The sequence below is a fragment of the Bos javanicus genome, chromosome 5 (genome assembly GCF_032452875.1).
Source record: "Bos javanicus breed banteng chromosome 5, ARS-OSU_banteng_1.0, whole genome shotgun sequence".
Classification (NCBI taxonomy): domain Eukaryota; kingdom Metazoa; phylum Chordata; class Mammalia; order Artiodactyla; family Bovidae; genus Bos; species Bos javanicus.
The window spans coordinates 57,798,394-57,824,470 of record NC_083872.1 but is presented as its reverse complement, the minus strand read 5'-3'; the positions used below and the strand labels follow the sequence as shown (position 1 = coordinate 57,824,470).

General features: G+C 49.5%; 1 protein-coding gene across 5 annotated transcripts; it reads left to right on the top strand.

Annotated features, from left to right (window-relative positions):
* Positions 1 to 466: 466 nt before the first annotated feature.
* Positions 467 to 25,356, top strand: IKZF4 (IKAROS family zinc finger 4). Of its 5 annotated transcripts, XM_061416895.1 has the most exons (9): positions 8,931 to 8,985; positions 11,953 to 12,102; positions 13,834 to 13,927; positions 15,212 to 15,316; positions 16,301 to 16,561; positions 17,531 to 17,698; positions 20,119 to 20,268; positions 20,719 to 20,850; positions 21,532 to 25,356. In XM_061416895.1, exons 2-9 carry the CDS (start codon positions 12,016 to 12,018, stop codon positions 22,290 to 22,292), a joined length of 1,758 nt encoding a protein of 585 aa, XP_061272879.1. In that variant the 5' UTR covers positions 8,931 to 8,985; positions 11,953 to 12,015; the 3' UTR covers positions 22,293 to 25,356. The 5 variants fall into 5 exon arrangements, with proteins under 5 accessions (XP_061272882.1, XP_061272880.1, XP_061272879.1 ...); XM_061416898.1 differs by lacking the exons at positions 11,953 to 12,102; positions 13,834 to 13,927 and adding an exon at positions 467 to 735 and having other exon boundaries at positions 8,934 to 8,985; XM_061416896.1 differs by lacking the exons at positions 11,953 to 12,102; positions 13,834 to 13,927 and adding an exon at positions 467 to 735.
* The last annotated feature ends 721 nt before the right edge of the window (positions 25,357 to 26,077 follow it).

Here is a 26,077-nt window from a genome sequence, read left to right as displayed (position 1 = left end):
AGGTGAAGGGAAGTCAAGAAGTGGGGTTTCGTTCTCTGAAGTCTGTCCGTGTCTGCAGGACTACTTAGGTGAATGACCTCAAGATATCCCTCCAAGAGGAAATTTTTTTTAATTTGTCATTCTTAAGTCCCTCCCCTACACAATTCCTTCGCCCTTGCAGGAAAGGCGAAGAATGTTAAGGAGGTTAAAATCAATATTGTCGTAGAAGGGGCAAAGGCAAAACTTGGCAGTAGAGGCAGGCATGCCAGGGCAACTAGAGCGCCCAACGTGGACTTGTTTGCAAAGTAGATGTAGATGAAGGGTCAGTCCTTGAGTTTTCCTTTGCCTGCGACCGCGCCTTTAGGACTTGAATCTTTCGGCGCTCGACTACTCTCCCCTAGCTCTCCTTCCCTGGTCTCCCCAGCTTGGAGGCGCTCGGTGTTCGGCCACACCGCCTGTCGCCTGGTAGTGGGACCGGAAGTTGTTCAGGGGAGGGGGACAGTCGTACTGGGGGGGTTTATGGGGGGGGGCCTGTCCCTCCTCAGGTGAAGCCGCTGATGGAGATGGAGCCGCCGCCGCCGCTGAGCGCCCGGGTCCCGCCTCCGGCCCGGTTGTGGCCAGCTCAGTGACCCCACTCCCCCCGCACTGGGCCGTCCGGGCCAGAGTGGGGGACCCCCGCTGCCCCGCCTCCCTCTCTCCCAATTCCGTCCCCTCTCCCTCACCCCCCCATCCTGCGCGCGCGCGGAGCTGCCTCAGGTGAGTGAGGGGCGGGGTTTGGGCGAAGCGCGAGAGGCGGGGCCTCGGCCGCCGGGGGCGGGGCCTGAGGGGCCTGGGCGTGAAGGGAGGGGGACACGTGGGCGGGGGCCTGGTGGGGAGAGGGTCGCTGGGTGGGCTGAGGCCTAAGGGAGGAAGCTGGCGGTGGGGGGTAGGGGTTGGCGCGAGGCCATAAGATTGACAGGGATGTAGCAGGGACCTAGGCGTCCTAAAAAGGCGGGAGATGGGTCAAAACAGAGAACCGAGGACAGGCAAGACCTGGCGTGCGCGACGCTCCTTCGTTGGGTGAGGCTGGGGTAGAATAGAAGGATAGGGTGGAGAAAGGATTAGACTGGGTACTTTGGCAAAGAAGCAAGAGGCTGCGGGTGGCTAGGGGGAGATGTCGGTCAAGAAGGTTAGCGAGAAAGACATAGGCCTAAATGGGAAGGCAATGAGCAGAGTGGGAGAAACAAGTGGTAGAGAAGAAACTTAGGGTGGAGCAAAAAGTGCTGTGTGCGGCACTATGCAGGGTGAGAAGTCCGGGGAACCTGAGAAGCAAGGCTGGGAAGGAAGAGATTCATTGCATAGGAGCCTTAAGAAAGAAATGTAACAGGCAGAAGTCCTGGGGCAGACAACCAGAGAGAAAAACAGACCTGGGAAGCAAGTCTAAACTAAAACAGCCTTCCTTGTACCTCCTCACACAGCCCCATCCCAGTTATTTTCTTACCCCAGTTTGCTAGAGTTGTAGAATCTCATTGTTTGATTTCTGTGCTTTAAAAAAAAAACAAACTATGAGTGATCCTGTCTAGTGACAATGTTTAATGGGAACATGGGACTTTAGATAGGAGATATTTAGAAAATATGGTACCCCCCAAGGTCATGAATTTACTGACTCTGCTTCCAGGAAGATTTGATATATCACCAACCACAGTGTGTCAACACTGAACAACTTCTTTCACCTCAGTCCCTTCTCTTATAAAGCAAAATTGTCTACTGTCGTGACTTAAACACCTCCATTTATTTACATATTTGAGAGCTCCAGCTATGCCCCAGTCTCCCCAGTATGAGCCCTCAAAGCATCAGTGGTGAGCTTGGTATGATTGTGACTTATAGGTCAACTCTAGGCCTTCCAATATTATGACCAAACAGAAGTCTGTTGAGGCCTGGCTACTTCCCCTTACTGCTACTTGTTCACCTTGCCTGTGTGAAGGTACATGTTCATATCCTTGGGGGAAAAAAAAAGTGAAAGTCCCTCAGTTTTGTCTGACTCTTTGCTACCCCATGGATTGTAGCGTGCCAGATTCTTCTATCCATGGGATTTTCCAGGCAGTAATACTGCAGTAGGTTGCCATTTCCTTCTCCAAAACTGTCTACTGTTGTGACTTAAACACCCCCACTTACATGTTTGAGAGCTCCAGCTTACCCTAGTCTTTCCAGTCTGAGCCCTCAGAGCATCAGTGGTGAGCCTGGTGTGGTTGTGACTTGCTCACAGATCAACTCTAGGCCTTCCAATATCATGACCAAACAGAAGACTATTGAGGCCTGACTGTTTCCCCTTACTGCTACTTTTCCTTGGGAGAAAAAAAAAAAAAAATGTCGCTCAGTCTTGTCTAGCTCTGTGGCTACATGGACTGTAGCTTGCCAGGTTCCTCTTCCCATGGAATTCTCCAGGCAAGAATACTGGAGTGTGTAGCCATTCCCTTCTCCAGGGGATCTTCCTGACCCAGGGATTGAACATGGGTCTCCTGCATTGCAGGCAGATTCTTTACTATCTGAGCCACTTTAGGAAGCATTAACAACAGGTGTCTGACTACCTAGAATATTTCCACTTAAGATAACTCAAATTCTGAGGACAAGACCAGATAAAAGGCCAAATTAGACACTCTGGGTGTGGCATCTTATTTGGTAGGGTATGTGAAATGTCCAGCCAGGAATTCCTCATCTCCTCATGGGTCTGCCAGTAGGTCAGTGAATCTTTCTTTGGGGTATGCGGTATGCGGTATTCGGCCTTCCCCACTTACAGCCTAATTCAGAGAATCCAGACAGCTCCCTGGATCACAAGAACCGTCAAACTAGTGGCTCCTGAGATAAAGTCTTTATAAAAGAAAATAGCCTTACCATTGGGAATCAGAAGAGGTCTCAGTGGACCTTCTGGGGTGGGCCCCAGGATGGTGGGAGATGCCCTCAATTTGGCAGCTTCAGAATTATATCTTGTTCTACTCAACAGATGTTGACTTCTCAAGCACAAAACATAATGACTTTGCTGCCCACTGAGTGGATATATGTGTAAGAGATTCACTTTGCTGTACACTCGAAACTAACACAACATTGTAAATCAACTAAACCTCCATAAAAATTAAAATCATCATCATCATCATCATCACTGGGGAGGGACCTCCCTGGTGGTCCAGTGGCTATGGCTCAACGCTCCCAAGGGGGCCTGGGTTTGACCCCTGGTCAGAGAACTATATTCCACATGCTGCAAGGAAGATCACAGATCCCACATACCACAACTAAGACCTGGTGCAGCCAAATAAATAAATATTTTAAAAATAATAATGATCCCTGGGCTTCACTTCAGATCCTAAGTGAGACCAAAGGAAAAAAATTCCCCTTCTCCCTACTGCAACCAAAAGGATGACATGGAGACTTAGCCCTCTCTCCACTTCCACCTGCATTTTTCAGCAACATCCTTGTCACTACCTTTCTACCCATGAAGCCACATGGAGTGTGTTTTAAATTCCAATTTTGGAGTATCACTGGGTCAAACAGGATTCTTTGGAGGATTTGAAGAGCTTTCATTACTTGCGATGTCCACCTTATTTCAGGCTTTCAGAGCCAGTACATAGAGAAAACTTGACTTTCTGATATTTTTGTCACCAATAGTTAGAGCTGTGGGTATGTTTTTGTGGAGATGGGGATGGTAGCTGAAGCCTGACCTTGGAAGTCAGACCTTGGACTGGTCTCAGTTGCTGCTTGTCAGGAAGTGTGGTGGGAAATCTTCTGTCTAGAAGGGAATACCTGTTCCTGCCCATTCCTGTTCAAATGCAACATTATGTTGATGAGAGAAAGCCAGGGCCTTGGAGGGCTCTGTTTAGGGTGCCAGGTGCATTTGAAGGAACAAGGAAGAAAATCTTTGTCTCAGGTTACAATGACCAACCTTTCCTCCCTCCTCACAGAGATACTTCCTTTTAAATTGGGAAGCTGGCTGTTTCTAGGTACTTTGTATTCAGCTCACTGAACTGAATTTACAGTACATATATGCCTACCTCCATCACTGAATGATGTCTGTGTTGCTGTAAAGTCAGTTTCCTTTTGAGATCTTTGAACTAAGCCTATCTTGTGTTGCTAATTTCTCTCACATTATACCTCCTCCCCCTCTGGTGTGTCTCCAATCTGCACTGCCTAATTTGACCCAGTTCCTCTAAGGAGAGGCCTGGCAGGCCAGGGAGCCGGGAATGGGAAGGTGGAGACGGATATGCTGCCTGGAGATTTGAGCAAACAGTGAAGTACATCTCTTGATGTGCTCCTGGCTCTCAGAATACCAGAATCAGGAGCAGCAGAATCTCAGTTCCATCCCACTCCCAGGGCTCCCAACTTGGCGTTTAGACCAGTTGGAGGCAGCTAAAGACTGATTTTGCCCAAGATGTGTCATAGAGCACCTGTTGAGAACAATTAAGAAGCAGAAGAGCTCAGTTTACTTCTAGGAATCAAGTTCAACTCAGAAAACAACTCCTTCAGACCCTTCTGGAAATTGTTTTAAGACCATTTGGACAGGTGTCCAAAAATGAGATGCACTTCCTGAGCCAGTACTAACTGAAATTCTATGCTTCAACTGCTCTGCCCACCTAGTGCCTTTCTAGCTCCGGGTTCATACAAACACACAATCCCATTAGGATGTTTCTCCCGGTAGAGCCTGCTGAACTGGCTTTTTCTTTTAAGTAACAGACCCCACTCCCATGGGGATCACAGCAAAGGAAAAGATGTAAGAACCAGGGAAATTGATACTAGAACCAGGGAAAAGCAAGAAAATCCAAAGGCATTGAGTACCCTGGCTTAAGAAAGGAAGTAAGACGGTTTAATGGAAAGAGCACACCTCAGAGAGACAGGAAACTGGGGTTCCTTTCGTTGTTCCAGCTTCACTGTGAGCCCTAAGACAAGTCACTTATCTGCTCTGAGCCTCAGTTTCTCCAAGCAGAAAATGGAGAAAAACATGCTCACTCTTGCTTCTCCTGCATTGGGGGGTGTGTGTGTGTGTGTGTGTGAGTGTGTGTGTGTGAGGGAAATAACCTGTGGCATCTTGAGTTTTACAAAATCCCAAAGGGCAATTATATAGCTAATGATTCGGAAATGAAAGGGATCCCATGAGTATGGGAAGGCCCTCCCTCATATTTGCATCTCTAACTACCGAAGTTCTAGGCTAATTCCAGAGAGTTCACTAGCTACTGTGGACTTGGGCTCTTCTCATCATTGCCCCTAAGAGACCCTTCAAGGAACAACTTATTATTGGCATGGTCTAGCAGTCTGGTCCCAAAGCTCAGTCCATACCAGGGAGGATGTCAAGAAAAAAGGAGCTGGAAATAAACCTAGAGAATTTTTTTTTTTCCACATCCAGGCTTCCTAGGTGAGACTAGAAATCTCTCTAATGAAATCTAGGGAGAACTGCTTTGTGAAGTGAAGCAAAGCCCCATGTCTCAGGCTTTCTCGTGAGACTTTTTAGAGCATGATATCTCTCAGCACTAGACAAGAACGATAAGGGGTGTGGTGGTGGTGAAACAGAATAATAGATGCTTTCCTGATATGTGCCCTCCAGAACCCCCCACCCTCACCTCAGTCAATATAGTAGTACACTCAAACCAAATTTTCACCCATTTGCTTCAGTGAGATCCTTCAAAGAGACCCAAGAATCCTGATAGCAGCTCAGGCTGTTCTGTTGCCCCACTCTGTTGTTGTTCAGTCACTAAGTTGTGTTCAACTCTTTGCAACCCCATGGACTGTAGCACGCCCTCTGTCTTCCACTATCTCCCAGAGTTTGTTCAATTCATGTCCATTGAGTCAGTGATGGTATCTAACTGTCTCATCCTCTGATGCCCCCTTCTCCTTTTGCCCTCAGTCTTTCCCAGCATCAGGGTCTTTTCCAGTGAGTTGGCTCTTTGCACCAGGTGGCCAAAGTATTAGAGCTTCAGCATCAGTCCTCTCAATGAATATTCAGGGTTGATTTCCTTTAGGATTGACTGGTTTGATCTCTTTGCAGTCCAGGGAACTCTTTAAGAGTTCTCTAGCACCACAATACAAAAGCATCAACTCTTTGGTGCTCGGCCTTCTTTATGGTTCAAGTCTCAAATCCATATGTGACTACTGGAAAAAATAATAACTTTGACTATATAGACCTTTGTCAGCAAAGTGATGTCTCTGCTTTTTAATACCCTGTCTAGGTTGGTCATAGCTTTCCTTCCAAGGAGCAAGTGTCTTTTAATATAATGGCTGCAATCACCGTCCACAGTGATTTTAGAGCCCAAGAAAATAAAATCTGTCACTGTTTCCACTTTTTCCCCTTCTATTTGCCCTGAAGTCTGGGATCGAATGCCATGATCTTAGTTTTGTGAATGTTGAGTTTTTGAGCCAGTTTTTTCACTCTCCTCTTTCACTCCCATCAAGAGGCTCTTTAGTTCCTCTTTACTTTGTGCTGTTAGAGTGATATATTTGCATATCTGATATCCAGATATGATATTTCTCCCAGCAATCTTGATTCCAGCTTCTGAGTCATCCAGCCTGGCATTTCGCATGATGTACTCTGCATAGAAGTTAAATAAACAGGGTGACAATATATAGCCTTGACGTACTCCTTTCCCAATTTTGAACCAGCCAGTTGTTCCATGTAATGTTCTAACTTTTGCTTCTTGACTCACTTTCAGGTTTCTCAGGAGACAGTAAGGTGGTCTGGTACTCCTGTCTCTTTAAGAATTTTCCACGGTTTGCTGTGATCCACACAGTCAAAGGCTTTAGGGTAGTCAATGAAGCAGAAGTAGATGTTTTTCTGGAATTCCCTTGCTTTCTCCATGATCCAACAAATGTTGGCAATTTGATCTCTGATTCCTCTGCCTTTTCTAAACCCAGGTTGTTCACTTGCATGTTCTTGGTTCATGTACTGCTGAAGCCTAGCTTGAAGGATTTTGAGCATAACCTTGCTAGCATGTGAAATGAGCGCAATCGTATGGTAGTTTGAACATTCTTTGTCATTGTCCTTCTTTGGAATTAGAATGAAAACTGACCTTTTGCAGTCCTGAGTGCAGCACTTTGACAGCATCAGCTTGAGGATTTTAAATAGCTCAGCTGGAATGCTGTCACCTCCACTAGCGCTTTGTTTGTAGTAATGCTTTCTAAGGCCCACTTGACTTCATACTCCAGGATGTTTGACTTTAGGTGAGTTACCACACCATCGTGGTTATCCAGGTCATTAAGACCTTTTTTGTATAGTTTTGTGTATTTTTGCCACCTCTTCTTAATCTCTTCTGCTTCTGTTAGGTCCTTCCTGTTTCTGTCCTTTATCGTGCCTGTCTTTGCATGAAATGTTCCCTTGATATCTCCAATTTTCTTGGAAAGATCTCTAGTTTTTCCCATTCTATTGTTTTCCTCTATTTCTTTGCATTGTTCATTTAGGAAGGCCTTCTTACTTCTCCTTGCCCCACTCTAGCTCCCCCAAATCTGCCCCTGGGGTATTTATTTTTCATTAGATGACTGGTGGAAGCAATTTTAGATGTATGTAGTGGAGAAGGCAATGGCACCCCATTCCAGTACTCTTGCCTGGAAAATCCCATGGACAGAGGAGCCTGGTTGCCTGCAGTCCCTGGGGTTGCTACGAGTCAGACATGACTGAGCGACTTCACTTTCACTTTTCACTTTCATGCATTGGAGAAGGAAATGGCAACCCACTCCAGTGTTCTTGCCTGGAGAATCCCAGGGATGGTGGAGCCTGGTGGGTGCCATTTATGGGGTCACACAGAGTTGGACACGACTGAAGTGCTGCAGCAGCAGCAGCAGCAGTAAAAGTCACTCAGTCGTGTCCAACTCTTTGTGACCCCATAAACTGTATGGTCCATGGAATTCTCAAGGCCAGAATACTGGAGTGGGTAGCCTTTCTTTTCTCCAGGGGATCTTCCCAACCCAGGGATCAAACCCAGGTCTCCCGCATTGCAGGCAAGTTCTTTACCAGCTGAGCCACCAGGGAAGCCCTATTCAGTCAATGCTACTACTATATTTGCTTATTTAATAAACTTTAAGTTCCATTCTTCTAGACTGTTGCTAGTATTCTCAAAGACTTTTCTCAAAATTTTGCATTTTTGGTTTTCACTTTTTGGAAAATGTAAGGATGAATTCCACTGCTCTGAACATCTACTATTGTTCTAGATAGGAGATGGATGTATGTAAATTTCTACCAAATAGGGATTTTTTTTCTCTCCTCCCACAGGCTCCTAAGAAGATAATTCATTGCAACAAATTATCACTTTTAATTGTCCTCACTTCTGGATTATTTAATACTCTACTGCCAATTACTGTTTGCCTTCCCTCAAATAGACTAATCTGCATTTTAAATTCAGGTCCCCCCTCAACTCCCCTTTAAAAAAAATAAAGGTAGCAAAGTAATTGACAAAAAGTAAGAAGAAACCACTTAAGGATTTAATGTCCCCTTTCTGAACCTGAGGTGGGCCACTCTCCTCTATCTTCTACTTTCCCGTCCCCCTTCCTCCGCCCACCCAAACATGTTTCCCTTGAATGACTGGATCTAAACTTTTTAGATTACTACTCCCTTCTTAACAAAGTGTAGCGACTCTGTGGGGTTGTTTCTTTGCCTGATGAGCACTGAGCTGTAACGTGTCTCCTTTCCTACACCATCAGCTTCACTTACAGAGAGAGGGTCTACTCTCCAAACAACACAATCAGGGACCAGTTCGGAATGAGACAGCGTTTCCACCTGAGAGACTGGGGAAGCCTGCAGAAGTTGGGGGTTGGAGGAGACCCTGGGGTTTGGAAGTCAGGGTACATCGTCTTTGTCATCAGGACAAAGTCTGAGGTTTTGCTTTGTTAGAATAGGGTCAGAGCACACTTAAGTAGTCCTTTAGGGTTCTTGCTAACTCCAGGATGTTAGAAAAACTACTCCCTTTCCAGATCTGGCTTCTAATAGCTGTTTTCTCTTCCAGCAGAGTCTCTCTAAGATGGACATAGAAGACTGCAATGGCCGCTCCTATATGTCTGGTATGTCCTCTTGTGCTTTCTGTTTGTCAGGGGCTGGGAGCGCGCTCTCCTGTGGAGCAGAGTGGAGAGCCTTCAGCTTAGCACGTGACCTCCCAGTGCATCGCAGTCTTGGAACTGTCACTTTTGGTAGTGCTAGATAGAGTGGTTTATTTTGTTAATTTTACTTTCCCTAAAAAGTGATTCTCTTCCCAGACTTCTTGGAGGATAGGAGCAGGGGAAGGAAATAAGAGGGGTACTGTGAGTGGAGACTACTAGAGAGAAGAGATTTGAAACAAAGTAGTGGAGGCAAGACCTGGTTCCTTCTCCTGTGCCGAGGTCACTAACCAAACATGACACCCAGGGTTTCAAACCTCAAAGGCCTGAAGGGGCCAGGTAGGATGTAACAGAGTGAACTGGGCTCAGATAATGAGCAGAAGAAAGTGATGGGGATGGTCATGGGCTGGAGAGTACATGTCCTTCCTCAAGGAGCAACAGCTCTGCAGGGTCCACCGGAATGTGTATCCAGTGTGGCCAAAGCTTCCAGTTTTTCAAAAGAAATCAGAAATCAGGATTTTATATGGAATGTCTCCCTTTAAAAATAATAATTTGTATTTTAAGAAATGTTCCATGGGGCAAGCCAAATTTGTCTATAGTCTGAATTCAGCCAGTGGGCCAAGAGCTTACACATTTGAAGTAGAGAGAGAGGGAGACCAATTCTCCCCCTATCTTTTCCATGATCATAAAGCTTTTTATACCTGCCAAATACTCTTATGAGGCAGAAGAGATCCCAGCTTGTAGTATGGATGGCTTTTAGGGATACTTTCATATCCCTAAAATGGATAAAAAGGGAGATTGCAAGATGGGCCAGATACACATATGAGAGTTATTGGCAGCACCCACATAATGTCAAAGTAAGAAGTTGACTCTGACCCCTTTCTCACTTAAGGAGGGAAGGAGTTGGGATTGGTACAGGCATTGATACCTGCTACATGCTGGACAACACCTGTTCTCAGGACCCTGCCTTGGAGCTGAGGACACTCAGAGGAAAACTAGTCCCTCCCCTAAGGCAGGCAAGTGAGAAACTGGGAAGCTGGCTGAGGAAATACCCACGGAGCACTTTTCAGCCTATCCCTGGAGAACATTGGATATTAGAAGAAAACTGAGTGTATTAGCATCACTGTGCTATGAAACCAAGCTTTCCCAGCTTTCAGCAAGTTGGCACTTCCTAGATGAGAAGAGTCCTCAGCAAAGGATTGTTTTTGAATGAAAGTGGAGGCCAGAAACCACTCACCTGTGTTTTGAGAATTCTAGATGTCAGCAGCTACCATAGAGAGGGACGGGGACTGGGGGAGGGAGGCTGGGAGTCAAGGAAGGGCTAACATGAGCTCTGAAAAGCAACCCCTGCAGGACCAGACATGGCTGAGACAGTCCATGTGAGGGTCTCCTGAGAGCTGCCTCCGCACCCCTGCCCTGCACTGAGCCATCTCTCCTGGACTGATGGGGAAGCGGTGGGAGAGGTCGCAGTGTGCACCCCCTAAAGCGCATGGCGGAGGGTCACCACCACTCTTCCGCCTCTATACCCGGGGACTTTCCCTTGCCTGGCCAACTGATGAAGGGGGAATCTCTCCTGTTCTCCAAAGAGGTTTTCGCCGCACAGAACCAATTACAGAAAGTCCACCTCTTCCTTCCTTATCTCTTTCTTTGGAAAGATCATTCCCTGGGGTTGGGGGAGGGCAGTGGGGTGGGGAGAGAGGGAAGAAAGGAGAGTCCATTCGTTTACCACACAGATGCTCTCCCCGCCCCCACTCCCTATCTTTCTAGGGAAACTGAGTTGCTCAAACCCAGCTCATGCAATTAATTGACTGAGCAGTGCTTGTTCGAAGTTTTCTGGTACTGTGAAATGTTTAAGGGAACCTTGGCAGAAAGGGGTCCAGAGGTAGGCAGCCCAAAGTTTTCCAGCCCCTCCCATCCCCTAATTCTTGGAATCAGAAAATCTAGTCTTCCAAAGTAGGTCAGCACGGCCGTGAGCAGCTCTTCTGGAAGGGAAGGGAGCCGAGGCCTTGTCTTGATGGAGGGCGGATTCATCCAGGGCTGTCGGCGGCTGGGGCCCCAGGGGCACAGGAGGGGATGGGAGGTGGGGAGACCAGACCAGCACTTTGCCTGGGATCCGAAAGGGCTCCAGGCCACAGTGCAACACTAGCCCCGAGATCAGACTGTGCAGGGCCCTCTGGCTGCTGGGAAGGGGGAGGCTGTCAGTCCCGCCCACCCCACCCCACCCCAATCTGGAGAGCGACCTCCCTCCTGGAGGAGGAAGAAAAGGAGGGAAGACAAGGGCCTGAGTTCGGTGGGGGAGGGGCTTTCTGCTGATCTGGAGCCTTGAAGCTGCCCCTTGTCCTGGGCCCCATGACCTCTGAGGCCTTGTCTTCCCCAGCTGGCAAAGGATTGGGCCTTCCCTGGGGCCCCCCTCTTTCTCCCCCTACCCCGCAGGCCCATCCATCTCCCTCTCTCTCTTGCACACACTCTTGTGTCTCTCAGGCATTTGTTGTGCAGTTCCTCTTTGTCTGCTGGGCACGAGGGCAGCAGCATCTGCCTCCCTCCCTGTGCACCCCCCACCCCAAGCCCTTCACCGTATTGAGAAAGGGATGCTGTAGCCTAGCGACCCCCCCACCAGAGGCACAGACACATTCTCTCCAGCCCCCTCCCCAGGCACATTCAAGCGTGTGCTGCTTGCGCTCTCTCCCTCTCTCTCTCTCCCCCCCACCTCTCGCACCCTCTCTCTCTCTCTCTCTCTCTCTCTCACACACTCACACACACACACACACACACTCATACACACACACACACTCATACACACACACACACACACACACACACACACACACACACACACCCTGGGCTGAGTTCTTCTCGCTGGCTGCAGCCGTGGGCCTCTGCTCACCGAGCCGCTGCCGCTGCCTGCGAAATGACGGCGGTTCCCCTCACTTCCAGGAATCCACGCTTCCTGGAAGGTGAGTGGCTGGGCTCACCCCTGCCTGCCACCGAGACGCAGACATGCACACACCACCCGCACTCGCTCGCCGTTTCCAAGGCGGCGGCCGCACTCGCACCCCAGGGTCTCAACGGCAAGGGAAGGATAATGTAAGTTCAGGCAGAAGGTGGCTAGTGGAGGGGGGCGGGGAGGGGGGGCTGCTGCTGGGGCTGGGGAGCCAATTCAGTAACAACTCCCCGAGCCTGAGGAGAGGGAGAGGACTGGGGGCTGTGTGTGGAGCGGGGGAGGGGGCGTTCCTCCTCACACTTGCGGAGGATGGGGAAGGGTGTTTGGTGTTGCTAAGCAAAGGCTGCGACTTGGTCAGTGCGAGCTTGTGGTGACATCTTGATTAGGCCTTGGGGACAGATGTAGAGCTGCCTGGGGTGAAATGCCGAGACAGGCTGGGGTGGGAATGGGTCATAAAAGAACCTAGGTAAAGAGGGGTGCCCCGGCAGCAGATGCCTCCACCTGGAACTGAGATGCGAGGGGCCTCAGCCTCCTCCCCACAATAGAGCTGGGGATGGGCATCTTTCTCTGCTCCTGTCCCCACTCTTCCCTGCCAGCGGGCTAGCATCCTGCCCCCTGGAGCCCATGGTCAAGAAGGCAAAGCAGTTAGGACGAGGTCCCTTCAGAAAAGCGTGGAGGCTCTGGGACCCCACAGCTGGCTCCTCCCTCTGTTTGGAGGAATGGAGGAAGGGCAGCAGGACCCGAGGGCTGGGCCCCCTCAACTGGGAAACACATCTAGCTGGTGGGACACTGCTCCAGTTCCTTTCTCTCCTTCCTGCTTTTCTGCCCTTTACCCACCTCCTGGTTCCTCCGATGTGAACCTCATGATTTGGCTTTGCCCTCCAGGGGGTTTGGATTCAGCCAACCTAGGATGACTTTGACCAAGAAAATTTCTCTGAGACCTAAGGGCAACCCTAATTCTCGGCTTTGGTAGTCTGGGATTTCTCGGGAGTCCCAGGCATTTGAAATTCCCTCACTGGGTTTTCTGGGGCCGAGAGAGGAACTGCTGAACTTCCTAAATCGGACTCTTGTTCTCTTCACCATCTGGCTAAAACTCAAAATCCCTGGAGCCCCCAAAGACTTTCTAACCCCTGAAATGGATTTATTTCAGGTCTTAGTCCCATAAAAGCTGGCCTGAGCCTGTTTCGCCTCTTACCTGTATCCTAGGGAGGGCAATGGCATCAAAGAGCCTCTTGAACTACAGGTGTGACCCTGGAAGTACCTGCTCCTCCTGTACCCAGGCCTTAAGAGGGAGAGCTGAAGAGAACGTTTCCCCTTACTGTCCCTAAATATCCCTTTAAGGATGTTTTCCCCATATATCAAGCCCCAGGCCCCAAGAGGCAGCCTCAGCCCAGTAGGCTGGGACCAGCGATGGATTTCCAGCAACCTCACTCATCCTTTTAGGGTCAAGGACTTAGCACCAGGCCCCGGAGCCCTGTTCTTCCCCCATTACTAACATCCAGTGATTTAGGACAAGTCAGCCCTTTCAGCCCTTCCAACCTTAGCCAACCCTACTCAGTTAAAAGGACATATTTTAAAACTGGGTCTGAGTCTACAGGTCTCAACCCACAGCTCTGAGATGCTCACTTGGTGATATGTGTGTGGTATTGATAGGGGGCAACATTTTTTTTTTTTTTTTAGATAACCACGGCTCATCTAAAGAGCCGCAGCTGGGGAACCTCGGTTTCAAGCCGTAAGGCTTCTTCGATAGGTAGTGAATGAATGTCCTCAGGCTTTGATGGGCTAGAGTGGGGGAAATGGGACTTTTAGTAGAGGAGATGAATGGGAAATGGTCCCAAAGTCCTGAGTGGTTGTTTTCTTCCCACTGACCAAAGCTGGAGAGGGATCCCTCAGGAGGGTGTGTTCCGGATTTCTTGCCTCAGGCCCAAGACTCCAACCATTTTATAATGGAATCTTTATTTTGTGAAAGTAAGTATGTACATAGCTGGGAAATTGGGTAAAGTGCTAATAGGTGGACTTTAGGGATGAATTTTAGGGTTTCTCTCTCTTTCTCTCTCTCTCTGTGTCTTCCATATTTAGACCTGTGTGCACACATCTATGCATGTTCATGTTAGCAGATAATGTAGACGGCTAGCCCAGTGTTTATCCCCGTAGGTATGTTCTCTTTATGTCTATCTACCTATGTGATATGTGTCCGTGTCTGTGTTTATCTACGTGTGTTGTATTTCACATGTATATTTGTGCAGAAGATTGTGGGGAGGAGGGTTTTTTTTAAAGACATGATTTGTATATTCAGGTATGTTATCTGATTTTTAAAAACATATGTGACACTCATAGAAAGCATTTTTACAAAGCTATTTGTCAACAAGTTAAAATGCATATATATTGAGAATACACTGATTATTTCACTGTCAAGGGAATGTCAAATAGTAACTATGTGATTGGAATACTATCAGATGGAGGTTTTCTAGAATAGCTACATTTTTGCTGATTTTAGAGTGAGATGGACCCAGGTCTCCCCTTCTGAAACAGTGACTCCCAGTTAGCTCTACACAGGTGAGGGTTAAGGACACGGGTACTTACTATTTGTGATCAGATCCAGGTTCCACCGCTACCAGCTCTGTGACCTTGGACAAGTAACAGAGCTGTTTTTGTGCCTCAGTTTCCTCATCTGTAAAATTAAAGATCATACCAGCCCTTACTTCACAGGGTTGTTGTGAAGATTCAATGAGATAATTCTTTTAAAGTGCATAGAATGATGCCTGGCATGTAGTAAGCACTCAATTAATGTTAGCTGCTATCATTATGATTACTATTATTATCATTAGATTCAGGGACAATTCCAGCTGCCCTTCCTGCAGATCCCGAATCCAGTGTCGGGGGCTCCGGAGAGTAACAGTAGGGAAGAACGTCTGTCCTGAACTGCCTCCCTCGCAAGGCCCCCATTTTCCTCTCCACCCCGGCCCGCCTAGCCCCAGCCCTGCTTCCTGTGGACGTCAGGCAGTGATGCTCTTCCCCTCAGGCCTAGATGAAGGTAGGGTGGGCAAGGCGCAGCCACTGAGCTCGCGGAAGTCAGCACCGGGCACCCAGGCTGGCGAGGGCACCAGGTATGGTGCCCCACATACAACGCTGCCTCGTACGTGGCTACAAGATAAATGTTTGTGAAATGTAACTGAACTTTGAAGAGATCAGATGTAGACGGAAAATGGCTCAAGCTGCAGCTTCACCTTCCTTCTTGTTCTCTCCTCCAAGGTAGCGGGGACTCATCTCTGGAGAAGGAATTCCTCGGGGCCCCAGTGGGGCCCTCAGTGAGCACCCCCAACAGCCAGCACTCTTCTCCCAGCCGCTCCCTCAGTGGTAAGTGCAGCCTCCAACCTCCCGGGCCCTGGGCACCCAGTGTGTGTCTGGCCCTCAGTTCACCTTCCATGGCAGCCATTTCCCGCTCACTGCCTCCCTCTGATTTCCGGCCCAGAGTACCTAACAGCACTAAGGAGCTCCATGTCTAGGGTTTCCGTGACTTCTGAGAGGAGGGTGAACCTTCACTGCCTAGTGACTAGGGTGGAATTGAAAGAGGCACGGGTGGGATTAAGGTAAAGGCTCCAAAGAGAAACTCTGGAACTGAGCAGATGGAAGTGGTCATGAGCTGGAGTTAGATAGGAAATAGAGATGAGAAGGATCCCCTCCTCACCCCCGCCAGTCTCCTGCCAGACAGGGTCCCCATGACTGCCCCTCCTCGCTGGCCCTGGATCTGTGACATTCTCTAAATGGTTGGAATAGCCAGGAATGTAGGTCAGAGCCAGAGCCAAAGCTCTCTCCTCAATGGCTCCTCCCTCCTCCAGTCCCCTCCAGATTTTCACAGAGGGGAATAGAGGTGTCCGGTCCTATGGGGTGGGAGGATAACGTGAGCTATGTCTGTCTTCCAGTTTTGCTCTCTTTTCAGCCCGCCGTCTCCATCTTCCTAGGACCGTTTTCCCGCCACTGTTACTCCCTGGCTTCCTGCCTGGGGCCAAGCCAGACATCTTCCTTAATGACAAGAGAGTGGAGGAAAAGGCTCCGCTTAGTTTCCTCCTCTCCCCAGTAACTGAAGACATCCCATGTACCCCAACTTTTTTCCTCTGGAAACCTGTTTGCCTCCTGGGTGGGAGAGGAGGACAAAGGTTGTCTCAGGTCCCAGCAAGACCCCATAGCACCACCCAGGATACTTAGGAGATCAGCTTCTCTTAAAGCCTGAATGTCTCAGGGCTTGGAGACAGTCTTTGGGACTTAAGGAGGGCCTCTTTGGCCCATGGGCAGGCTCCCTCCTTGGTCTGTCTCTATCCTAAACACGCTCCCACCCTCCAGCCAACTCCATCAAGGTGGAGATGTACAGTGATGAGGAGTCGAGCAGACTGCTGGGGCCGGATGAGCGTCTCCTGGAGAAGGATGACAGTGTGATCGTGGAAGACTCCTTGTCAGAGCCGCTGGGCTACTGTGATGGAAGCGGGCCGGAGCCTCACTCCCCGGGGGGCATCCGCCTGCCCAATGGCAAGCTCAAGTGTGACGTCTGCGGCATGGTCTGCATTGGACCCAATGTGCTCATGGTGCACAAGCGCAGCCACACGGGTGAGTACCACAGGCGCCCCAGGCCCAGGCCATGCGGGGTCGTCTGAGGAAGGGGAGGTCTCTCCCAGCACTGTTTCTAGCTGCTAAAAAAAGGTGGGGGATGAAATCTGGACTCCCATCAACACCTGTATTTCCTGGCACTTCCCTCAACTGTAGTTATAAAGGCAAGCTGGTGTTTGTCTCAGGAGGTGATGGAGGAGAAGACGTGTTGCCTCAAGAAGTGTCCTATAGGGGACTTCCCTGGTGGTCTAGGGGTTAAGTCTCCAAACTTCCACTTCAGGGGGCATGGGTTCGATCCCTAATCAGGGAACTAGATCCCACATGCCACAACTCAGAGATGCCACAACTAAAGGTCCTACATGTTGTAACGAAGAGCAAAGATCCAAGGGCTGAAACTAAGACTGGGCACAGCCAAATAAATAAATTTTTTTTACAAAAAGAAGGATCCTATAGTCCAACAGGGTATTGTTTGGGCTCTTCTGTCTTATGGGTTTTTTTTTAACTATGCCAGTTGGCATGTGGGAACTTAGTGCCCCACCAGGGATCAAACCTGTGCCCCTTACCATGGAAGCGCTGAGTTAACCACCGGACCACCAGGGGAAGTCCCTGTCTGATGAGCTTTTAAATAAAGGAAAACAGAAGCCTCTTCACAGTTATCTTGGGCTCCAGGCTCCTGGGGCAGAGCAGGCCCTGTGGGGCTCAGTTCTTGCTAACAGTCTTAGGCCCAGCATTCCAGGCTCAGTACCCTTCGCCCTGCCACACACCTCTAGTCCACTTCTCAGGGTGAGACTGTACCCAAGGGGTCCTTTTCAAGCAGCATTTGTGTGTGTGTGTGGCACTGCCCTGCCTTGCAAATGTGTTCTGAGCACCTTCCTTCCCTGGGCTGGGTAGAGCAGAGGGTGAGGGACTAGGTTCAACCTTCACGGTTCCTTACCCTCGCTCATCTGTGATCTCTTCTTCCCCTCACAGGGGAAAGGCCCTTCCACTGCAACCAGTGCGGTGCCTCCTTCACCCAGAAGGGCAACCTGCTGCGTCACATCAAGCTGCACTCCGGGGAGAAGCCCTTCAAGTGCCCCTTCTGCAACTATGCCTGCCGCCGGCGCGACGCACTCACTGGCCACCTCCGCACACACTCGGGTAGGCCGCATGTCCGGAATACCCAGTAAATAGAGCTCAGCCACTTCTGTAGTATTGGAGGGTTACAGTGTCTACCACTGAGGGCGGAAGAGCACTCCCAGAACAGAGCAGCAGGCCCCAGGGCATTTGGGGCTCTTTGATGGGATATTTTACATCTGCCATGCTCTGCGACATGGAGCAAGAAGAGCATGGGTGATATTCCTGGCTGTCAATAGTCACCCTCCCTAACTTGGCTTTTAACGTTCATGCTGATGCCAGAACCATCTGGGGCCCATCACCCTCCCTTCTGAGCACCAGGGACACCCCTCCTTCCACTCTGATGTGCTCCAGCCCCACACCTGTCACCATCTTCACCACCCCGCACAAACACCAGAGGTCTCTGGCAACCTCTGTCTGTCCTCCCCGAGACTTCCGGCTGGTTCCTGTAAATTTCCACAGGCCTCTAAAACTAGAAGAAAGGGAGCCTAGGAAAAGAGTGTCCCATTTCTGTTTCCCATCTCACGAGGTCGTCACCTTCCTAGAGGCAAGAGCAAATCCAGAGGGTGCCGGGAGGTCAGTGTTGGGAACACTGCCAGGGACCCGGACTAACCAGGTTTCCTAGCCCCAGCCAAGACAGGTTAAGTCAACATCTTTCTGGATCAGCTGGACAGGCAGCACTTTTGAAGCCTTTAAGTTTTAAGCTTTTGAATTGGACTTGGGAAAAGGCCAGGAGCTGAGCTGGCAGGAAGGAGGGAGCTCAAGATTGGGAAAAGGAAGGAAGAAGGGCAGAGGGGAAACGATTAGTAGGGTCTGTCCTTGGAAACTTTCCTTGTTTTTTCTCTTTTCTTAAACTCTCCTAGGCCAGGATTTAAAGGGCCAGAACAATCACCTCACCACCCTCTTGTTCCAGATTTCCCCAGCCACCTACCTCGTTCTAGCTTCTCTTACTTTGGAACTGAGACCTCTTTCTCTCTATGTATGTGGAGAACTAGGGAGAAAGATCATTATTGATTCAGGCATTATAATCTACAAATATTTTACATGTGTCTCCTCCCTCATGTAATTCTCATAACAATTCCAAGGTAGATGTTATTATCACAGAGCTTTCTATAGCCTCGCTGGAATCCAGTTAATGGCAGGTGTGAGCAGCAGGTGCGAGCAAGTCAGACTCCTTTTCTGAGGAAAAGGGTGGCTCCCCCTGCTGGTTTGGAACAAGGATGGCTTGGCCCCCTAGAATTCTTACCAACCACAGCGAAGCCAGCTGGGAGGACACTGGATGTTGTTGTGCAGGACATTTTAGGGACACAGGTGGACAGAGATACACTGTTGGGTCTCATCTCTGTGAGATGTTTTCTATCACAGCCCACACTATACGAAAGAAAAGGGAGTTCCCCTCCCAGATGTTAGACCGTCTCCCCAAGAGTCTTGGGTGGACGAGGACCGCAGCATTCATCTTATCCCCCAGCCGCTTGGGTTTACAAAGAAAGAGCAAAAAGGCAGTTGGTGACTTAGTCTAGGCCCAGGTTAGGTGTATGTGAGTAGGTGCAGGGGCCAGTAGTAATTACCAGCCTCCTGAGATACCCTCTCCTGTCTCCCTGTTCAGTAGTGGCAACATACTTTCACAAATATCCTCTCTCAAGTTGTTTTCAAAGGAAGTGTTGATCTCAGTTTTCCCAACCTTTTTTTCATCACTGGAAACAAAATCTTTATAACCTCTTCTTTGTTTAAAAAAAAAAAACGAAGACCCCCAAAATTGGTGTTTTCTCCCTTTACTTTCCTCTGGTTATTTTATTTATTTTTCTCTTCTCAGAATTTCTGTATCAGTTATGGTTTTTCTGGGGCTCTCTTGGTATATCTCAGTGTAGCGAAAAAGAAAACTGAGCAGTTAAAACCAGGCTGGGGATGGAGGTAAAAATATAAGTAAAGGTCAGTGAACATGCCCCTCCCCACCCTGGCAGAGCTGAGGGCTCTCATTTCTGTCACCCCAGCCCACCAGTTTCCCCCAAACTGAAGCAGATAGTTCGTAAGCAAAAAAATCCCCTTGTCTGATAAACAGCCCTTACACCCGCCTGCCACATGGAAAGGTTAAACCACAGTCTGGGCCCCAGACTCTGAGATCCTGGGGTGGGGCCAGCCTGCCTGCCAGGGATGATCCCCTGCAAAGTCCCTGGGTCCTTCCTCCCTTTGAACAGCAATGTGGCCATCTTGAGGCCCACCAACAGTCCGAAGCCACGTGCCCTCTCTCCTCCCATCCCAGTGCATTGTCTCTCTTCTTCAAGGTTCAGCCATCTGGCCACTGAAGCTGGGGAAAGAAAGATGAGCCAGAGAACTCAACTGAGCCACGTCCCTTCCTCCTCACTCCCATGCATACCTGCTCCTGGATGATTCTGCAGCACCAGCAGGCAGTGACTCTAATGCCCTCTCTTCCCTCTCCTCTGCAGTCTCCTCCCCCACGGTGGGCAAGCCCTACAAGTGCAACTACTGCGGCCGGAGCTACAAACAGCAGAGCACCCTGGAGGAGCACAAGGAGCGGTGCCATAACTACCTGCAGAGTCTCAGCACTGAAGCCCAAGCTCTGGCTGGCCAATCAGGTGAGGCCGCAGGCAGGACCATCAAGGAGTGCAGGACAGGGGCGACCCCAGCACCTACCCTCACAGAGGGATGGGATCTCTGAAACAGATATATGTGCCGAGCACCCGAGTTGGTGCAGAGCCCCATGGTGGGTGCTGCAGGGAGATCCAGAGGTAGGGAGGATTTCATCTATGTTGTCAGTCTAATGGGAGAGAGAGAGAGCACCCAGGAGGTATGCACTCAAGGGCCAGATGCATATAATTGTCCCCACATCGCCGGAAATGTGCTGTAGTGAGCTCTAGATGGGGTGTAGTAAGCAGAGTGCCATTTCCCAGGCATCCGATATTACCCTCCTCAGCTACTGACCTGCTGGTTTTCTCCAGGCAAAGGCAGCTTGGCCTCTGCTTCCCCTGCTCAGCTGCTCCTGCCTGTCGTGCCCTCCCCACCCCACTCCTGCTCCCTCCCACCAGGTGATGAGATACGGGACCTGGAGATGGTGCCAGACTCCATGCTGCACTCATCCTCTGAGAGGCCAACTTTCATTGATCGTTTGGCCAACAGCCTCACCAAACGCAAGCGTTCCACCCCCCAGAAGTTTGTAGGTAAGAGTCCAGTTGGAGAGGAGACATCAGCTGGAAGCCACCACTTGTCTAAATCTGAGCACTGGTGGCTATTAGACCAGCTGGATCTGGAGATTTGCTTGGGGTAGAAGAGAGCAGCCTGGTGGTCTCTTAGTATTCAGAATGTATTGCCAGAATCGGGGGGGAGTGAAGAAGGAGAACATCCCTCACGAAGGGGAAGAGGGGTCAGAGTTGAGGGCTCTCAGGATGGTTGTAAGAGGAGAGGGTTGGGGGTCAGGCTTTTCAAGTTTTTGAAAATGGCAAGGACTTCTGTTTATGGGGGCTGGGAGAAGGGCCCTTTGAGTCAGAGAGAAAAGGTGTGTATGGGGGTCCTTGGCCATTAGCTCTCTTTATGGAGAGCAATGAAGGAAGGAAGTTTTCAAGACCAGTGGGTTGGGACCAAGTCCTTCTCTAAGATTATAGCCCAGGGTTGGGGAGCAGCCCCACAGAGGACCTGACCTTGTGGGAGGTAAATGAAGGGTGGTGAATAATGTTACACCCATCCCCAGGGAAAGGAGGGTGTAAAGGATTCTTTACAGGAATCCTTTGTAGGATTCTTTAGGATCCTTTTTAGGAATCTTTGTAGGATTCCTACAAAGAAGGAATCCTAGGGGAGCTTGGACTTACCCAGAGTCAGCCCTCCTGAGACCCTTCTCTCCGCAGGTGAGAAGCAGATGCGCTTCAGCCTCTCAGACCTCCCCTACGATGTGAACTCGGGCGGCTATGAGAAGGACGTGGAGCTGGTGGCACACCACGGCCTGGAGCCTGGCTTTGGAGGTTCTCTGGCCTTCGTGGGGGCCGAACATCTGCGTCCCCTCCGCCTCCCGCCCACCAATTGCATCTCAGAACTCACGCCCGTCATCAGCTCTGTCTACACTCAAATGCAGCCCCTCCCTGGCCGACTGGAGCTTCCGGGGTCCCGGGAAGCAGGTGAGGGGCCCGAGGATCTAGCTGATGGAGGTCCCCTCCTCTACCGGGCCCGAGGCCCCCTGACTGACCCTGGGGCCTCCCCCAGCAATGGCTGCCAGGACTCCACAGATACAGAGAGCAACCACGAAGATCGAGTTGGCGGGGTGGTGTCACTCCCTCAGGGCCCCCCACCCCAGCCTCCTCCCGCCGTTGTGGTGGGCCGGCCCAGTCCTGCCTACGCCAAAGAGGACCCCAAGCCACAGGAGGGGTTACTGCGGGGCACCCCAGGCCCCTCCAAGGAAGTGCTTCGGGTGGTGGGTGAAAGTGGTGAGCCGGTGAAGGCCTTCAAGTGCGAGCACTGCCGCATCCTCTTCCTGGACCACGTCATGTTCACTATCCACATGGGCTGCCACGGCTTCCGAGACCCTTTCGAGTGCAACATCTGTGGTTACCACAGCCAGGACCGGTACGAGTTCTCTTCCCACATTGTCCGGGGGGAGCACAAGGTGGGCTAGTGACCTCCTGCCCCACCGCAGTCCACCACTCCACTGCCCTGCCTGCAGGAGGCTAGCCCTGCCCCCACCATGTCCCTAGCAGTTGGGTTGTGTAGCCCCCACCACTGGCTACCTGACTTCACCCTTGACCCTGACCCATCCTCACCCATGCCCCTCCTACCCCCTGACTGATCTAAGCGTTGTGATGAAACAGGTCTTTTGCTTATCTTTCTCCTTTTTCTCTTCTCCTTTCATCCCACCATACTCACTGAGTTATTTATTAATATAATTTGTTGAGTTTTCTTTTGCTTCTTTTTTTTTAACTTATATCGCTTACCACACCCCCACCTTCCTGCCCAGTCCCCTTCCACTGTAGGCCTAATTTTTCTCTTTGCGCTTTCTCCAACAGCCCCAGGAGTAGGAAGCTCCTCTTAGTGCTAAGAGGCCCTGGGCTTCCTGATTTAGGTCCTCATCTTTTGCTGTATCTGATTCTTCCGTTTTGATGCTGATCGCTCTCTCTATTCCTACCTTAGCTCTGTGGCATTACCTCTGCTCTCTGGGACCCTTCAACCTGGTACTCCATACCTCTTGTGCCCTCTCACCTTAGGCAGCTTGCACAACTCCTGATCAAATGAAGAAATCCCTCATTTGGAAGTAGGAGAGGCTGAAGAAATTCTCCCCAGGCACCCTGGGACTGAGGGTCCTCTTGACATCCCACTAGGAATTAGAGTTCCCCAAAGCCCACATTCGGGATCTGCCTCTCCAATGTGATCTCTCTCTCTTCTCTCCTCAAACAACGCCCAACACTGCTGTACTCTCTTCAAACTGCCCGTCTACTCAGTGGTGGTTTTTCTTTCCTTGGAATGCCCCGACTTTATATTCTCAGGGGCCAAGGCTAGGTCAGCAATCCTCTGTCTCTGACACATGTGGAGCCACAGGTGCCTAACTGGGAACCAGGGAAGGGAATGGGTCAAAATTCCTCTCTTTCTCTCCCACCTCTCAAACTTCCTCACTCTAGTGACCTACTTGGGCTCTCAGGGGCTCCTAGGTCCCTGTCCTATGAGAAACTGGTGGGTTGCTGCCTGATAACAAGGGGGTATCCTCGGCCCCCAAGTCATGCTGCCTTCTCCCCCCTAGCAGGATTCACCCTCTCATCCCCGGACTCCTGGGCCCTGTTCTTAGGATCAGTGGCAGGGAGAAAAGGATGTCTCTTTTCTCTCTCCTAACTCTCAGTATAACCAAAAATTATCCCCAGGATGAGCAAGGGCATAGGCCCCTCTCCCGATTCCACTCTTGTGCCAGCAAGAATGGGATGGACAAAACTGAGCTGGGAGAGTCATCCTTTACTACCCCCTCTACACTCAGCTCCCAGATGTAGGGCAGGAGGGGGCACTCTCCTGGCTGCTGCAGAGACTCCTGGCTATTTGGGTAACCTAGATAGTGAGACGGGGGCAGGAGGAGATAGCTCCACCGCCAAGTGGAGGTCTCTTTCGACAAGAGTTCCCTGCCCAAGGCCACAGCCATCCCATTCTCTGCTTCCTTGAGATTCAAACCAAAGCCTGTTTTTCTATATTTAAAGATTAAAAAGTAAAAACCAAACAGAACACCTCACAAGTTGTAACACTTGGTCCTTTCTTTCTCTCTCTCTCTCTCCCCCTCCCCTTTTCTATCCCCTTCCATTTTTCTTTCCACATGTCCTTTCCTTATTGGCTCTTTTGCCTCCTACTTTTCTCACTCCCTATCAGGGATAATTCAGGGGGATGGTAAAGGGTTGGCTAAGGAACAGACCCTGGGATTGGGGCTCTTAAGGGCTCTAAGAGAGTCTACCTTATCCTATTATGGGAAGGGAGACCCTAAAAACTTCTTTCTCCTCTTCTCCCCCACTATGTGGTCTCCCCAAGAGAACCAGATTGTCAGGGAGGGACACTGTGGGTTGATTGTTTCTCCTTGACAATGTAGCAATAAACAGATGCTGCCAAGGGCAGGGGATCAGGGAGCCACTTGGGAGGAGAGTGGTCTCTGGAGAAGGGGAGAGTCTTCTTGAGAGCACCCCCAGGGAACTGGCTCCTTGTTTCAGAATGGCAGCAGAGTTGAGATTCATATCTGGGGTTCCCCTCAACTCTCCTGGTTATCGAGCCCCTTCCTATTAGACCTGCCCTCACCACCTCTTCTGCGTCTGCTGTGTATTTGGTGACACCTCATAAGGACTAGTCCCTTCTGGGGTATCAGAGCCTTGGGGTGCCTCATCCCCTCCCTGTCAGTTTTGGCACCTGTAACCTCCTGGAACATGAAGGACTATGCTCTGAGGCCATACTCTGAGCCCATGAGAGCAGAGACTGGAAGGGCAAGACCAGGTGCTAAGGAGGGGAGAGAAGGGCACTCTGTCTCTCTCCAGACCATCACTGCACTTTAACCAGGGTCTTAGGTACAAAATCCTACTTTCCAGAGCCTTCCAGCTCTGGAACCTCAAACATCCTCATGCTCTCTCCTAGCTCCTTTTGCATAAAAAAAAAAAAGTAAGAAAAAACACACATTGAAACCCACATGGAGAAAAGAGGTGTTTTCCTTTTATATTGATATTTAAAATCAACACCACACAAAAAAATTTCTAAATAGACACTTTTCCAGACCTTTGTTTTTTCGTGTTCAGTGTCCAAGCTGCGGATGCGATTTTGTAATACTTCTGGCAGCTTCTTTCCTTGTGTACATAATATATATAATATATATTTTTAATCAGAAGTTATGAGAACAAAAGAAAAAATAAAACACAGAAGTAAGTGCAATACCACCTCTCTTCTCTCTCTCCCAGGGTTTCATTTGTAGCCTATGCTTGGTGTCTCCTTGGATCTTACCCCTTCACCTCCTCCTCTTCCTCTGGGGCCCCCTCCCTCCTTTTCTTTTTTTTTTTAAAGAGTTTTTCTCCTTTCTCAAGAGGAGTTAAACTAGCTTTTGAGACTTATTGCAAAGCATTTTGTATATGTAATATATTGTAAGTAAATATTTGTGTAACGGAGATATACTACTGTAAGTTTTGTACTGTACTGGCTGAAGGTCTGTTATAAATAAACATGAGTAATTTAACACCCCTGGTTGTTTTTGCAGACTTCCTTTGCCTTGCTTTTCTGCTGGGAGGGAGGGGGGCCTCCTTGTAGCGTATTATACCAACTACTAAATGTTTTGAGGCTCAGCTGGTAAAGAATCTGCCTGCAACGTGGGAGACCTGGGTTGGGAAGATCCCCTGGAGAAGGGAAAGGCTACATACTCCAGTATTCTGGCCTGGAGAATTCCGTGGACTATATAATCCATGGGGTTGCAAAGAGTCGGACACAACTTAGCATTCACTTTCACTTTCGCACGTTTTTGAAGATGAACAAGTCTTAAGACTGAGAGGAAACCAAACAAGAATGCTCAAGATGTTACTACAGAACAGAAGAATTTTCAAACTAGAATGGGAAGTGGAGGAGATTTTCCCACCAGGAGTGCCTTCAGGATAGGAGAGAAAGCCCAACCTGCCCATGCATACAAAGCAGAGATTCATCAAACATTTGTTGAGTACCTACTACATGTAAGACATACTATACACCGAGGGAGATACAAGACACATAACATGAATAGTTATGTATGATAATGATATGATGATAGTAAGTCTACCAGTTCTTGAGCATTCCATAAATGCAAAGCACTGTGCCAAGTATTCATTTAACTTAGGGAAATGAATAGGTAGAGACAACTTATAAAATAATTCATTACTAGTGAAGAATTAAAAACCAAGAGAGAATAAATAACTTGTCTAAGACTTATCAATA

Coding starts and splice junctions, on each gene's coding strand:
- IKZF4 (XM_061416894.1), top strand. CDS start 14,747: ATGTTAGCTGCTATCATTATGATTACTATTATTATCATTAGATTCAGG. Junction 14,994..15,211: donor CCCCTCAGGCCTAGATGAAG/GTAGGGTGGGCA, acceptor CTCTCCTCCAAG/GTAGCGGGGACTCATCTCTG. Junction 17,699..20,118: donor CCACCTCCGCACACACTCGG/GTAGGCCGCATG, acceptor TCTCCTCTGCAG/TCTCCTCCCCCACGGTGGGC.